The sequence below is a fragment of the Prionailurus bengalensis genome, chromosome B4, assembly GCF_016509475.1.
Source record: "Prionailurus bengalensis isolate Pbe53 chromosome B4, Fcat_Pben_1.1_paternal_pri, whole genome shotgun sequence".
Classification (NCBI taxonomy): domain Eukaryota; kingdom Metazoa; phylum Chordata; class Mammalia; order Carnivora; family Felidae; genus Prionailurus; species Prionailurus bengalensis.
The window spans coordinates 5,375,823-5,389,784 of record NC_057358.1 but is presented as its reverse complement, the minus strand read 5'-3'; the positions used below and the strand labels follow the sequence as shown (position 1 = coordinate 5,389,784).

The following is a 13,962-nucleotide window of genomic DNA, read 5'->3' as shown; positions in this document are numbered from 1 at the left end:
ACAAACCATGAGATCACGACCTGAGCTGAAATCGGACACCCAACCGACTGAGCCACCCAAGCGCCCCCCCCACCCCCCTTTTTAATGTTTTTTGGTTTTTTTTTGAGACAGAGAGAGACAGAGCATGAGCAGGGGAGGGGCCGAGAGACAGGGAGACACAGAATCCAGGCTTCGAGCTGACGGCACAGAGCCCGACGTGGGGCTCAAACTCATGAACTGTGAGATCATGACCCGAGCTGAAGTCGGTCGCTGAACTGACTGAGCCACCCGGGCGCCCCTATATATTTATTTTTTTTAAGGATCTATTTTCTCAATAGTTTTTTATATAAGCCAATTTTTAACCTGTAGTGTATAAATATGCACTGACTGGAAACAGAAAGTGACCCTGAAGTTACCCAGGGCAGGAAGAAACAAATTAGCTAGGATTTTTAAAATTTGGCTAAAAGTAATCCACAAAGCTGACACTATTACACTGGTAATTAAAGAATTAGCCCAGTTTTTAATCTGTATATTTTGACTTCTGCTCTTCTATTTTGTTACCTCTCACTGCCTAAGATTGTCCGCTAATTATGTCCATTTGAAGTCTAATTGAATTTATGTTTTGAAGTATGAGACCGCTCCTTAGAGCCAGAGCCATTGTACAAAAGGGACTATGAGGCCCTCAAGAATAATGCGTGAAACAGTTGTAGCGCTGGAAAATAAAATCTTATTTCTAGATCTTATGTGCAAAGCAAAAGTCGTTATGAAACTCAGAGAGATTTAAAAACTTAACCAATTTAAAAAAATTTAAAGGAAAAACAAGACTTGTTTTGCTAATCTTCCTTTCTTGTAGAATGAAAGCTTGTTTTAAAAAACAAAATTCCGTCTCTCTAAAAATACTGGTATAAAGGGGCACCTGGGTGGCTCACTCAGTTAAGCGTCCGACTTCGGCTCAGGTCATGATCTCATGGTTCATGAGTTCAAGACCCACGTTGGGCTCTGTGCTGACTGCTCAGAGCCTGGAGCCTGCTTCAGATTCTCTGTCTCCCTCTTTCTGCCCCTCATCCACTCTTGCTCTCTCTCTCTCTCTCTCTCTCTCTCAAAACTAAATAAACATTAAAGAAAATATATTGGCATAAAAATTTTAATCTGGTTATGATGAATCTGAAAAAGACAAAAACCCTGATCGATAGAACTGACAAAACAAATTAAGATTTTCAGACCATATTGCTTTACCTGTGGGTATCCTAATCCTAAACATCTTTTTACAATGCTGAGCAATCAAATGTAAGCACTTCCAATATAACTACCTATTGAATAGGCAGTAAAAGAAAAATAATTCCAACTTTAAAATAACATTTATTATGTAAAATTTCAAACACGAAATGAAAGAAAACAAACAGGAACGAGTCCCTAAATGTCTAGGACAAGTTTCAACGGCTATGAGCTCGTGGGCAATTGTTTCGTGTGTGTCCATACCTCCTCTTCCCCATAATGGATTATTTTAAAGCAAATTCCTTAAGCTCAAACATTTTATTGGTAAATATTTCAACAGATCTCTAAGGCAGGTTTTCTTAACTTCTTTTGTCATTACTGCTTCCCCCTCAAGGCACCTTTTAATACATTTTTTCCTGCCCATACAATTTTCACCCCACAGGTATACTGTGTTTCTGTACTTTATGTGTATCTGTGCTCTGCACATAAAAAGAGCAAACTTTTTGTGCATTACGGCCATATTCGCCCATTTGGGGGACAGAACTTTCACTGGGTGATACACTCTACAATGTAAGGCCCCTTAGAACAATAAGCAAACCATTATACCATTCTAATTGCTAAACAACATTTTAGATCAAATATTCATTCAGTGGACAAGTATGGTCTTAATGTCTTATGTGTTGTTCAATTTCAAAGATGTCGCCAGTGCCCAACACGCACACGATGTGAACAAAACCAAGTGCCCCAAGACCACACATGCCTGACACATTCAGAACCAATGTGAACCCTCAGGGGCGCCTGGGTGGCTCAGTCAGTTGAGCGTCTGACTTTGGCTCAGATCTTGATCTCATGGTTCGTGGGTTCGAGCCCCGAGTCGGGCTCAGTGCCGACAGCTCAGAGCCTGGAGCCCGCTTCGGATTCTGTGTCTCCTCCTCTCTCTGCCCCTCCCCCACTTGTGCTCTGTCTCTCTCTGTCTCTCAAAAATGAATAAAGATTAAAAAATTTTTAACTAAATCAACGTGAGCCCTCACTAACGCACACAAATTATTAGTTCCTGCAGAGCTTCGTCCTCTAAGTGCTGCTTCCAAACCACCTACCACAAACAGCAGGAGAGCCACCTAAAAATGCAGACTCCCGGGCCCCTGCTCAGGAATATGGCTAACGAAGTCTGAAAAACCAGTGTCGTTGCTGGAAAGGGAGGCTCCTGCTTTTCTTCACTCCAATTTCCCGAGAGTCCGGGGAAGCACAATGACTCTGAACTCCTCTCTCTCTGCACCCAGGGCCTCTCCCCCTACAAACCTGATAAGAAGGTAGAAGAACAAACTAAAACCAAATTGTGTCAATCCTAAGGAGCCCCTGCTTTGCACACTTCTGCGCTCACACGGGGCTTATCTCACCTTGGCTTGTGTGAGGGCCGCCTTCTTCACCTGAAGCTGGGACTGCAGAAGTTTGAAGTTTTTGGACCAGCCTTCTGTTTTTGAATCACTGGTCTCTACTCCCAGGTCATCATACAGGGACATCTTTCCAGTTTAATGCTGAAAGGCAAGGGGTATGGGGTTCAAAGAATGCAAACTCCAGTAAAGATCTCACATCTTTTCATGTTAAAATAACTCAGTATCACAGAAGTTTAGAAGTAAAAGGTACTCGAGGAGATGGTCTAGTCCAGGAACCCTGAGCAAAAGAAGCCACGATGACCGATACCACCAATCAGCGTCCTGATACGCAAAAGGATAGCCACGTATTATTTTACAAATAAATTTGCAGAATTAATTTTCCCACCTACAAGATCATGTGGTCAAGTAATTCTTGAGTGAAATCATTGTTCTATTGTACTTAATGATTATTAGTAATTACATATTGTCAATTATATATATCTGATTTTTAAAAATTCTTTGTCTCAACAACAAAAAGTACAAACTTTACAACAGTGCATTACCAGGTTGATTTAGCACTATTAGCTACCTTTGATGGAGAAGAAATCTAAACATATGCCTAGAAATAAGGAAAAAAAAGAACAGAAATGATCTCACAGAAGCTGTATTTTCACAAACTATGACTGAATGTTGAAGAGAGTCGAGTTAGTTTAAATTTGTAATCTCTAATAACACTGATCGCAAAGAGAAAATCAATAATCCACATGTAAATGATCAATACATAATATCCTTGCAGAATGGAGGAATACAAAATAACAACAAAAACAAGCAGCATTTCACACATATTAAGTCTTACCAAGCCAGGTGGTATTAAATGCAGTTATCTGCTGTTCAAGCCTAACCTGGTACAGACCTGGGACTTTGGGAGATAAATCCGCCCAAGGTCAAGGTGAGAAGACCCACTCCAAACCTAGTCATGTGAACACAGCCCTTGCCACTAAATCCCTACGGCCACCTTTAAATTTAAATACAACCTCAACGTTCTGGGTGAAACCACAACACAGCCCACTTCTCAAAATAAGAAATCAATCTCTTTCTCACAAAGGGAAAGAGAAAAAAAAATTGACTGAAATCCCCAAACTGCAAATAAATAGCACAGGTATTTTCTGATTTACGGGCACATTCCAAAAATCTGTCAGTTCCCAGGTCCAGACAGCATTTTGCCATAGAAACCGTGTTAAACAAATCCCTGTTTCGCCTGTGTCTGTCTCTCGGGAAGGGAAGGCAATACAGACGAGAAGGAAAATATTTAATTTTCCCCCCGGTTATGTCTGACTCAGGGCAAAATCTCTCTGGTCTATGCTTACGTCTCCTCGCTTCTATGGCTGGGACTCTAAGACCCTGCCACCGCAAGCTGCTGGCTGTCCTCGGTTCCACTCTGCATGTGGTGGGGACCGACAGGATTCCCCCAGAGGAGCTGCTCTGGGGCTGGGCAGAGCTGCTCTCAGCCTGGAAGTCAGTGCCCACTCAACTGATGCTGCTGTTCAGTTTCTTCTAGTCCTTAATATTCGAGCCCTCAGCTTCCATAAAAGTTCTCAGGTTTGATTTCTGAATGAAAGGCCCCCAAGGTAGTACAGAAGCAGGGAGAATAAAAGCAGAGCCCAGGGTACTGGTGCCTGACTTGCTCTAATGAATCACCCAAAAATGGAGGAATGCTAGCACGTTCTCCTGGGTAAGGCTTCTGTGACAACTCACCAGCTCGGCTGATAGTGCGAACAAAGAATTTCCTAGACAGCATATCCAACAGGGAAACGAATGCCCACTGCCTGCAGTGCCAGACAAAGTGAACGTTTTATTCAGGAGCTTGGCAACCCATTGTCACGTTGAGCTTGAGTCACTGAGGCGATAAAGAAGAAGTAAGGAACCCACCCCGCCGCCCCCGGCGTCCACTTCAATCCACACTATCGGGAAACGCCGTGAAAACCCAGACCCAGCCTGCCGAGCTCACCGCACTAGCTGCAGACTAAGCTCCCGCCTGACCCACAGCTGAACAGAAGTCAGGCCAACAGCACAGTGAATACTGTTTGCAAACCGCACCCAAGCCACCCTTTCTGAAATCTCTGGCCAATGACGACGGCCCCAGAAGGAACACTGAGGCACCCAGGATCAGAGGCTTTTGTGCACTTCCCTCACAGCCTAGTGGTATTCAAAACAATCGTTCTTATCTAAATACATAAACTTCACATCTAATCCGAAAAACTCAGAGCAACGGCAAAGAGAAACAACACCGCATGTCCAGCTTAGTCCCGTGGTTCTCAAACTACTTCCAAACGACCAGGCATCTTTCATCGCGCCTGGCTGAACTGTCTGGGCTCTCTTCATTCAACCAGACACCAGACGGAAGCCTCGTTAAACCAGTGTTCGTTTGTTTTACCTTTCTTTATTCTCATAAAGGCAAGGGAAGCCTAACACATTCTGGGAAACAAACAGACACAATGAAGCTTTCTAGGAAATTGTAAACAAAGATCAACAAAATTTGCTTGCAACCCAAACTCCACTTCTCCCAGTAACTCCTCCTAAGAAACTTAACAACCTCATCAAAAATAGTATTTACGTGAGGGACCTGGGTGGCTCAGTTGATTAAGCATCCGACTTCGGCTCAGGCCATGATCTCGCGGTTTGTGAGTTCGAGCCCCACGTCGGGCTCTGTGCTGACAGCTCAGAGCCTGGAGCTGCTTCGGATGCTGTGTCTCCCTCTCTCTCTCTGCCCCTCCCCGCTTGCACTCTGTCTCTCTCTCTCAAAAATAAATAAAGATTAGAAAAAAGATAGTATTTACGAATATATTTGTGCCAATGGAAACAGGTTAACCAAATGCCCACTGAACTACAAGGGAAAAGATCAGCTTATCCATTTTTGCATCTCCAATTTCTGGCACAGGGTAGGAATTTAACAAATAAACACTTGCTGAGATATTCCTAATTAAGGAAAGTCTGCTTAGCCACGTGCATCAACACTGAAACTGCACAATGCCACAGGCTCCACCAGGAAGCGAAAGGCAGGCGAAAGGTTCTGGAGACAGACACTCGTGACGGTTGTACGCGTGTGTTCCTACCGACACAGTACTGCGCCCTTAGACGGTCACAACCCTAAGCTCTGTGTTACGTACACTCACCACAATTAGAAGCAAACAGAAGTCTAGGTAACAGGGCAGGAGGGAGCAGCCCTGGGAAAGTGAGGATGAGGTACCAGGCTGCCGTCTAATTAACTCTAGGACATCTCCCTACCAGGAAGAGTAAACTCTAACAGAAGTATTTCCCCAAATTTGGGGTTAAAAAAAGTCAAACAGTATAGAAGATCTCTTCTTCCAACCGAGTGCTTCCATCCAAGAATCCAGTATTTAACAAAGATTTCGGGGCTGAATTAATGAGGTCCTGTGGGACCACGCTTCCTCTGATCCCTTTCCAAATTGAAGATGGCCTGTGGACCACTCCATCTGATGTGCCTCACTCTGTAAGCTTCAAAAATGACATTTAAACTTCCTCGTATCTGTTCTCAAAACCTTCGCAAACACACTTTAAAGACGAGAAGCTGATGTCATCTTGGCAGCACCTGCTAGTTTTCTGTAACACACAGCGCACGGATCGCACCCAGAAGAGCTCCTTTGCTTTTCTCACTGGGACGGAACTTCAACTTCACAGGACTGGATTAATCGCAGCAACGACACACTCGTTACCCATCCACACACCACACACGTATGGCCCGCTGGTCGTTACCGTAACACTACAAGCACCAGCGAATTTACCCCGTAGAACGAGAGTCAGAATCTGGACGAGAAACCACATTCGACCCGGAAGGTCCCCCCATCCCATCCAAGTGATGTCCCCAGCCCAGGGGCGGGCAGGACCCTGAACCCCATTCCCATCAATCCCTCACCACCTCCTTTTATGCAACACGATTTGCGTAAGTTTACGGCACTTACTCCTTAAAAGGTGTGCACATTGTCATTTCAGCCGTTGTAAGCACTCCTACCGTAACATACCACAGCTGATTCCTTCACCCTCCCACTGCAATCACTGAAGAGGTAACCGGCATTGACCGGACTCCGCCAGGACCTGAACTTAAGCTAACACGGCTGAGATGTTCCTCGGACGACAGAACACATTTACTGTATGAAGCCTCCTGCCACGTAGTAAAAACTAGTGCTTTCTAACATGTGGGTACGCTTTAAGCCAGGGTCAAATACAGGCACAAACACATCACTTTTAGAACTTCTTTAAAATACCTGCTATCTCTTTTTCACCCGAACACCACACTCTGATCGCCACGTCTTTCCTACACGCTCCGTTTTTCTTCCTTGAGAACAAACGCGGTAAACGTGGTTCTGCCATAAGAACGGTGACTTTTTAAAATCCTACCCAAGCTGGCAAAGTATTTTTTACATGTACAACTAGTACAGAAAGAACGTGGAAGGAGGCTGCTCAGAAGCAGCCCGCCTAACTCCTCTCTCCAGTGCATCGCTGAAGCCTTTAGTGACAGCTACCCCCACACAAAACCACCCACCCCCAATTTGTTTCCCCGAACACACTCACGTCGGAGCAACTTGTACATGTTACGCTGCCTCCTGGCTGACACTCCTGTCTCTTCCTCTTTTACACGCCCCTTAAAGGCGGAAGGTCTGTTTTCGTCTTCATCTTTGAATCTCCAGCTGAGCACCACGCTTTGAACGCTGTAAGCACTTCACAAATACCCTCTAAATGTCTTAAGCATGAAGCGAACGGGTGGAAAACGGCAGTGCCCCTACTTGAATCACATGGTGAGACAAGATCTGCAGACCTGCCTTTTAAGGCCACGTCTTACAGTAAGTGGTGCTGGACAGAACTAAGGTGAATTTTAAATTGTCGCCATCGCAACGGGAGGAACACTACCACCACCACACAACTAACCATGAGGCAAGGTGTGAGTTCTGAGCCCCTACAGCAGCAGCATGGCAAGAGGCTTTCTTCTTTTCAATCATTAGATAGATACTCAGCTATCACACAGCAAAGCTGAAGCCTGAACAAGACAGGAAGTACATACAGGCAGAAGGAAAAAGAGGGGAACAGAGGAGGGGCCGGGCACGTTGACGTCCACCAAGATGACCGGAAATAAGTACTAAGAGGCATCTGCCTCGTATAAAATTAACAGAGACTTTTTGAAGAATTAAAACACTTTTTTCAGACCCCCCGGTCACATCCAGTCTTAGGCTGGGGTGGACTGCAACAGAGTCCCCGAGCGTCATCTACAATTTGCGTGTCTGGCCCAACATCCTTCACTGTTTACTACTACAAAAGACTTGAGGGATCACTAGCCCCTGGATCCTCTGTTCCCTGAGGGTAGTTTTAAACCAGGTAAAAAGAAATCCGCTTTATACGGTTACATTTGGGAACACAGCGACAGTTCTCCCCAAACTCTTATTTCCCATGGAGGTTGCCCTTAGTCATCACAGAACTCCACAACCAGCATGGCTTTTCACCGATGACACTTCTATTACGCCTCGTTCTTTCTCGTCCACCTCACAACCCACTTGCTCTAAGCCGCGCGGTATGCAGCACGTTTCTTAGCAAAATTCTAAAACACACCCTCTGTTTAAGTTACTAATTCACTACTCCCTATGCCCTAAATATCCCCAATACAGTCAAAACAGCTGTGGTCTTTATGACCTAGAAATGGGGAAACTGAGCTGCACTCTACAAACTCCACCTGTTGCCAGGAGACACAGTCCTCATCCGAGTACACGCAGAGCTTTGCCCTTATCCAGAACACTCTATTTTCGATCCATATGCCTGCCTCTACAAGAAGTACCTTCCACACCTCTCCGTTACCGACTTCTCAGAGAACGTTCTCCATCTCGCCTGACTACCCACTCCTCCAAACTCTACCTTACCTGCAATTTCCAGAACGCACTATGCGGCTTCACCTGTGCCACCTGGCACACTTACTTCCTCTGCAGGAACCTTTCCCCGACCTTGCGCATCTAACCCAACACCCCCAAGGCTCCGTTATAAGCCTCGTTCCCTCTCGTCCCCACTCCAGTCCCCTGGATCAACCCAGGCTTGGGTTTTGAGGCTCGTTCCCCTGGAGACCAAACTCCCTGCGAGGAGGGGCCGACTCTCATTTATCTTGCACCTGCTGTTCAGGACGCATGGTCTGGGCACGGAGAAACGCTCAAAGACAACGCTTGGTGACCGCACATCGGAGCTGAAACCCCGCTTCTCAAGCTCGAGGACCGAGGGAATGCCGGAGCCAGGTCTTCCATCGGTGGCCAGGTACACCGCGGCCTTTGAGAAGCGTCAGCATCCGGAGCTGCCCGTTCTGCGGCCGGGGAAGGAAGCGGCTTCCCTCCTCTCCGCTGCCCGAGGCCCTGGAGGGGCCAAGGGTGCCGGGCCACAGGTGACACAAGCCTGGCCACTAGGGTCTAGGGACCGAGCAACTTTTTCAAAACGCGGAAAAAACCCACAACGTCCGCGGGTCCCAGGGACGGAAGGGCACGGACGGGAAAGGGGAGAACAGGAAGACAGGAGGAGCTCGAGGGCCCGGTGCCCCGAGGCAAATAAAGGAAAGCGGCGGCGGGCGCGAGGGCAAACTCGGCGGGTCGCCCGCCGCCGGGGCCGGGGGCCCGCCGGGACGCCGGCCGCTCGGAGGGCCGCTCTGGGACCTCTCGTCCCCTCGCGGCGCGGCCTACAGCCGCGGCCTCGCGTGCAGCGCCGCCCGGGGAGGCGCTCCGGCCCCGGCTCCCCGCCAGGCCGCGCGCCCCGACGCCGCCTCGGGCGCCACTTACCCGGCCTGCCCGGCCGACTCTCCCCATGGGCCGCGGCGGCGCACGGGGGCCGGGGCGCCGCGGAGAGGGCGGGCAGGGCGCACTCGCCGTAAGCCCGCGACGGCCGGACCCGAACCGGCGCCAACCCCTACGCCGAGTCCGCAGGGCGCGCGGCGGCGCGGGGTCAAGGAGCGCGTGCGGCCGGGAGAGGGGCACGCCGGCGCCTGCGCCTAGGGCCGCCTCGCCGCGGCGCCCTCTTCCGGCGGGAGGACCGCGCTGCACCTCCCCTCCGCCGGCGTCCTTCTCCAGCGCCGAGAGGAGTCGCAGCAGCCCGACTTTGAGACATTTCAGACTCTCGGGAGAGCCTGGCAGTGCCCCCAGATGGTGAGGAGCAGAAATGGTCCGAGGCTGCAAAGATCTGTCCTTGGGAGTCAGTTGCGTTCCAATAGGACAGAGGCGCAGAATTCCTCCAAGCCCTTCGTTGTCATTCATTCAAAACCATCCATGTCCAAGCACAAAGCTGAAAATAGGTCACCACAGGCGAGGTGAATGGGAAGGCTGTTCCAAAACGAATACATTGAATTAAGTGTCCGACTAAGGAGACAATAAATAAAGGAGTTTAGGGTTACGCAAGAGAACGTAAATGCTGCAAAGCCTCACAATTTTAAAAGGATGTAACAAAAGGTGGGAGGAAAGGGAAAGTGGGATTTGGTGTAAAAATGATTTCCACCTTCATAATGATGGGGAAAAATATTTCGAGCTGGTAAAGTATAGAGATTGAAAATATGCATCTTCGTACAAAGGAACATAGTAACAAAAAAATATAATCAACTAAAATCTGTTGATTAGGAAAAGGGAAACGAGAAAGAAATACCGTAGGGAGTCAACAGACAATCTAAAGAGATAGATGATTAAAGACATCAAGTAACATTATAAGTATAATCACAGCAACAAACATGCAAACCTTTCAACTGATTAAAACATATGCACACAACTAGAAACAAAATCACAGAGTGAATTGTCTGGAAAGTTACAAAACAGAAAGCACAACAAAATAATATACTAGAACTGAGACGGAACATCTTATGTGACTAAAAGTTAAATGTACTCAACGTGCTTATCTAAGAAACACAACTTCATATTCAAGCCCTAACCATAACACAGCTTTATGTTACATATAAGAAAATGCATAAAATAGTCATTCAGAAAGCTTGAAAACACAAGAATGGAAAAGATGTAACAGGAATACGCGAACATAAGGGTATTGGGGATCACAAACTTACTGATTTCAGGGCAAAAAGCATTAAATGAGATTAAGAAGAACATTCTAAAATGATAAGAGTTGCAAGTCACAATGAAGAAAAAATAGGAGTATCTGCGCACTGAATAACATAATCTCATTGTGAGTAGCAAACACTATAGGAGATATAAAAAGAATGAATAGTTAGAAATAATTGATGCAGTTCTTGCCAGACTAAGGGCACAAGAGGTAAGAGAGGACAGAGAAGATCTAAAAATAGAAATGATATGGTAGATCTAATATATCAAAGCCTGTGTCCTGATCCTGACACAGAGATTACATCTTTTCAAGTGTCCTTAGAACACTCACAATTGGCCATATGTCAGGCCACAGGCAAAATCTTAAAATACCCCAGTAAGTAGAACCACATGGATGACATTATATGATCACAATTCTATAAAACCAGAAATTAATGACAAAACAGAAAATAAAACATTCCTATTCCTTGAAAATGTTAAATGCTTAGATAACATTCGGCTCAAAAAGGAAAACAAAAATGAAATAGAAAATGCCTGAAAAAGTATGAAAGTGAAAATGACATATCAGAACCATGGGATTTAGCTAAATATTACACAGAGGAACACTCATGATTTTAAAAAAAATTTTTTTTAACGTTTATTTATTTTTGAGACAGAGAGAGAGCATGAACAGGGGAGGGGCAGAGAGAGAGGGAGACACAGAATCTGAAACAGGCTCCGGGCTCTGAGCTGTCAGCACAGAGCCTGACGTGGGGCTCGAACTCACGGACCGTGAGATCATGAACTGAGCCGACGCTTAACCAACCGAGCCACCCAGGCGCCCCTGAACACTCATGATTTTAAATGATCATATTAATTAAAGAGTTAGGATACACTAAATGAATTAAGCACCCATGAAAGTAATTAGAACTAGAACAAAATATACCTTTGAGAAGAAGGATGTAATGGATAAAGATAAGAGCCTAAAATCGCGGGATATAAAACAGAAAAATATAGAATTAAAAACTAAATCCAGGAGCTGATTGTTTGAAAGTAAATAGGTAAGCCATTAGCTAAACAAGAAAAAAAGAAGAAAGTACAAATGTACAAAATATGGAATAAAAGCAATTAGCTCCAGAGAGAGGAAAGTAAAGTTATATTAAGAGAAGACTTTGTTTGGTTTTATCAAATAAGTCAGAAAATCTGGATCAAGGAGTTAATTTGTAGGACAATGTGGTTTCTTAAAATGGGCCTTAGACAAGTTATAAAATTTAAATAGACCAGGATGAGCCAGCACAGTAGCAATACCTAACAAATACACCCCAAAGAAAGCTATGGTCATTTTTGCTAGGACTGTTAAAGTAAAAATCCTAAATAAAATATGGTATGGTATTAGGACAGAAATCCTCAGTCCTAGGGCGAGGCCCTGCCCAGTGCTGTGGGATCAGCCCTTGGCGAGAAGAGGAACATTCTGGCAGGAAGATAAACACACTCAGGGCTGGAGTGCTCACTGAATTAGAGTCCAAGCTTTGGAGGGTTTGTTTCCAGGGTTGGCTTGGGCACCTAGGTCTGTGGGGGTCAGCTCCATTTCAGAGGTGAGGATTTCCAAAGCTAGGGAGTCATTCCTACTCCAGATTGCTGGCTCAAATGGAATCAGGCTTAGATTCAAGGTCATACGTATGCACACAGCTGTGGAATCTCAAGGCTTCTCAAAGGGCCCTGTCGCTTCTAGGAGCCTGTGGCCAACCAGGTAGTATTTCAACCTAGCAGAAGGAAAAGGGGCAGGAAAAAAGGACTAGACATATTGAAGAATTTGCTACAGGCAGGTAACATAACTAGGAAGAAGCAATGGTCATGGCATGAACCAAGGATGCGCACAACTCTAAGGAACATGCCCTTCACACAGGCAGGAGGGTATGCAGTGATTGGGAAGTGGCGAGACGGAATTCTCAGTGGAAGGAACTTTGTTCCAGACATGCAGGCAATGGCTCAACCCAGCAGGAGATTAAGATCTCATTGGAGAGAAACAAGGTGGACCCAGGGCTTTCTCTCCATCCAGTCTGTGGCAGGAAGTGAGTAGACCAGACCGCAGGAGATAGCACTCATCCCTGAGGTTCACAGACATGGTGAACAGACGAAATAGAGGTGAACAAATGTATTGATCCAGGGCCTGGGTGAATTTTTGAGAAGAAACCCCAAGCAGGGCCCATGATGGTCTGTGCACCTATTAATGCAGCCCACCAGCCAGCTAGCCATTCTCCCAGCATTTCTTTTCTTCTTTTCTTACTTGCCAGTCTGTTATTTACTTGAATGCAACTACAGGACCATCAGGTTCCAGCTGACTGCACTGCCTCACGTATTAATCTTTCAACATGTCAGAAGAGGCAAGAGCGTTCTCCGGGGTCTCTTGTAAGACCACCAATCCCATTCATGGGGGCTCCAACTTTCAAGGCCTAGCCACATCCCAAAGGCTCCACCTCCTAATACCATCACTGGGGATTAGGATTCAATGTATGAACTTGGGGAGGACACAAACATGCGGTCTGTAGCACCTGGTATTTTGCAGACTATGTTAGAAGCAACAAGGCCTGTAGAAATCATTTGGTGTCATTGAAATAACTTTGAGGGCTCAAAGTGAAAACCAAGCCAGACCATTAGCAGAGAATGGGAGTGACCAGCAGCTCAGAGCCTGGAAATAAGAAGGCAAATCTTCCCATTCTGCATCTTACAAAACTGGCACCAAGCAAGTATCCACATAACCCAAGAGAGGTCCCAAGAGAGGTAGATTTCTACAAGGAAACAGATCGTTCTCTTGGCTGCTATGGTTAGCCAACTCTTTCGATTTTTTGGCAAGTACTAAATATGTACGTGATCCAGAATCCTCCTTGTGTAGGACTTATTATTGACTTAAACAACTGGCATTCTACTTACATTACTGCACCTTAATCCTCAGGTGACATGGTGCAGAATTACATTCATCAGATATTCCCCATAAAGATTGTTTGAGAAAAAAGCAATGAGAGTGTCTTAGTCAGCTCAGGTTGCTATCACAAAATATCACAGACGTGGTGGCTTAAACAACAGACATTGATTTTTTTGGTCATGATTCTGGAGGCTGGAAGTCTAAAATCAAAATGCTGGCAGATTCGGTTCTTGGTGAGAAGGCCCACTTCCTGGCTGGTAGGTGGCCGCCATCTTGCTGTATGATGGAGAGAGCGAGCCTTGGTTTCTTTTTCTTCATATAAGGATAATAATTCCTAAAACCAAAGCAAGAGATGTCACAATTCCAGACTTTAAGCTGCATTACAAACCTGTAATCATCAAGACAGCATGGTCCTGGC

At 45.9% G+C, this 13,962-nt stretch overlaps 1 protein-coding gene across 4 annotated transcripts in view; it reads right to left on the bottom strand.

Annotated features, from left to right (window-relative positions):
• Positions 1-9,590, bottom strand: part of RBM17 (RNA binding motif protein 17) — a 28,035-nt gene extending 18,445 nt beyond the window's left edge. The window contains exons 1-2 of one of the 4 annotated variants that reach the window (XM_043564230.1): positions 9,386-9,590; positions 2,592-2,729 (exon numbers count right to left, since the gene is read on the bottom strand). In XM_043564230.1, coding sequence (XP_043420165.1) covers positions 2,592-2,714 — 123 coding nt within the window. In that variant the 5' untranslated portion in view covers positions 2,715-2,729; positions 9,386-9,590. Of the gene's footprint in view, positions 1-2,591; positions 2,730-4,322; positions 4,460-8,733; positions 9,256-9,385 lie in introns of those variants that run through there. The other 3 variants (XM_043564231.1, XM_043564229.1, XM_043564228.1) reach the window with 3 other exon arrangements.
• Positions 9,591-13,962: the final 4,372 nt, after the last annotated feature.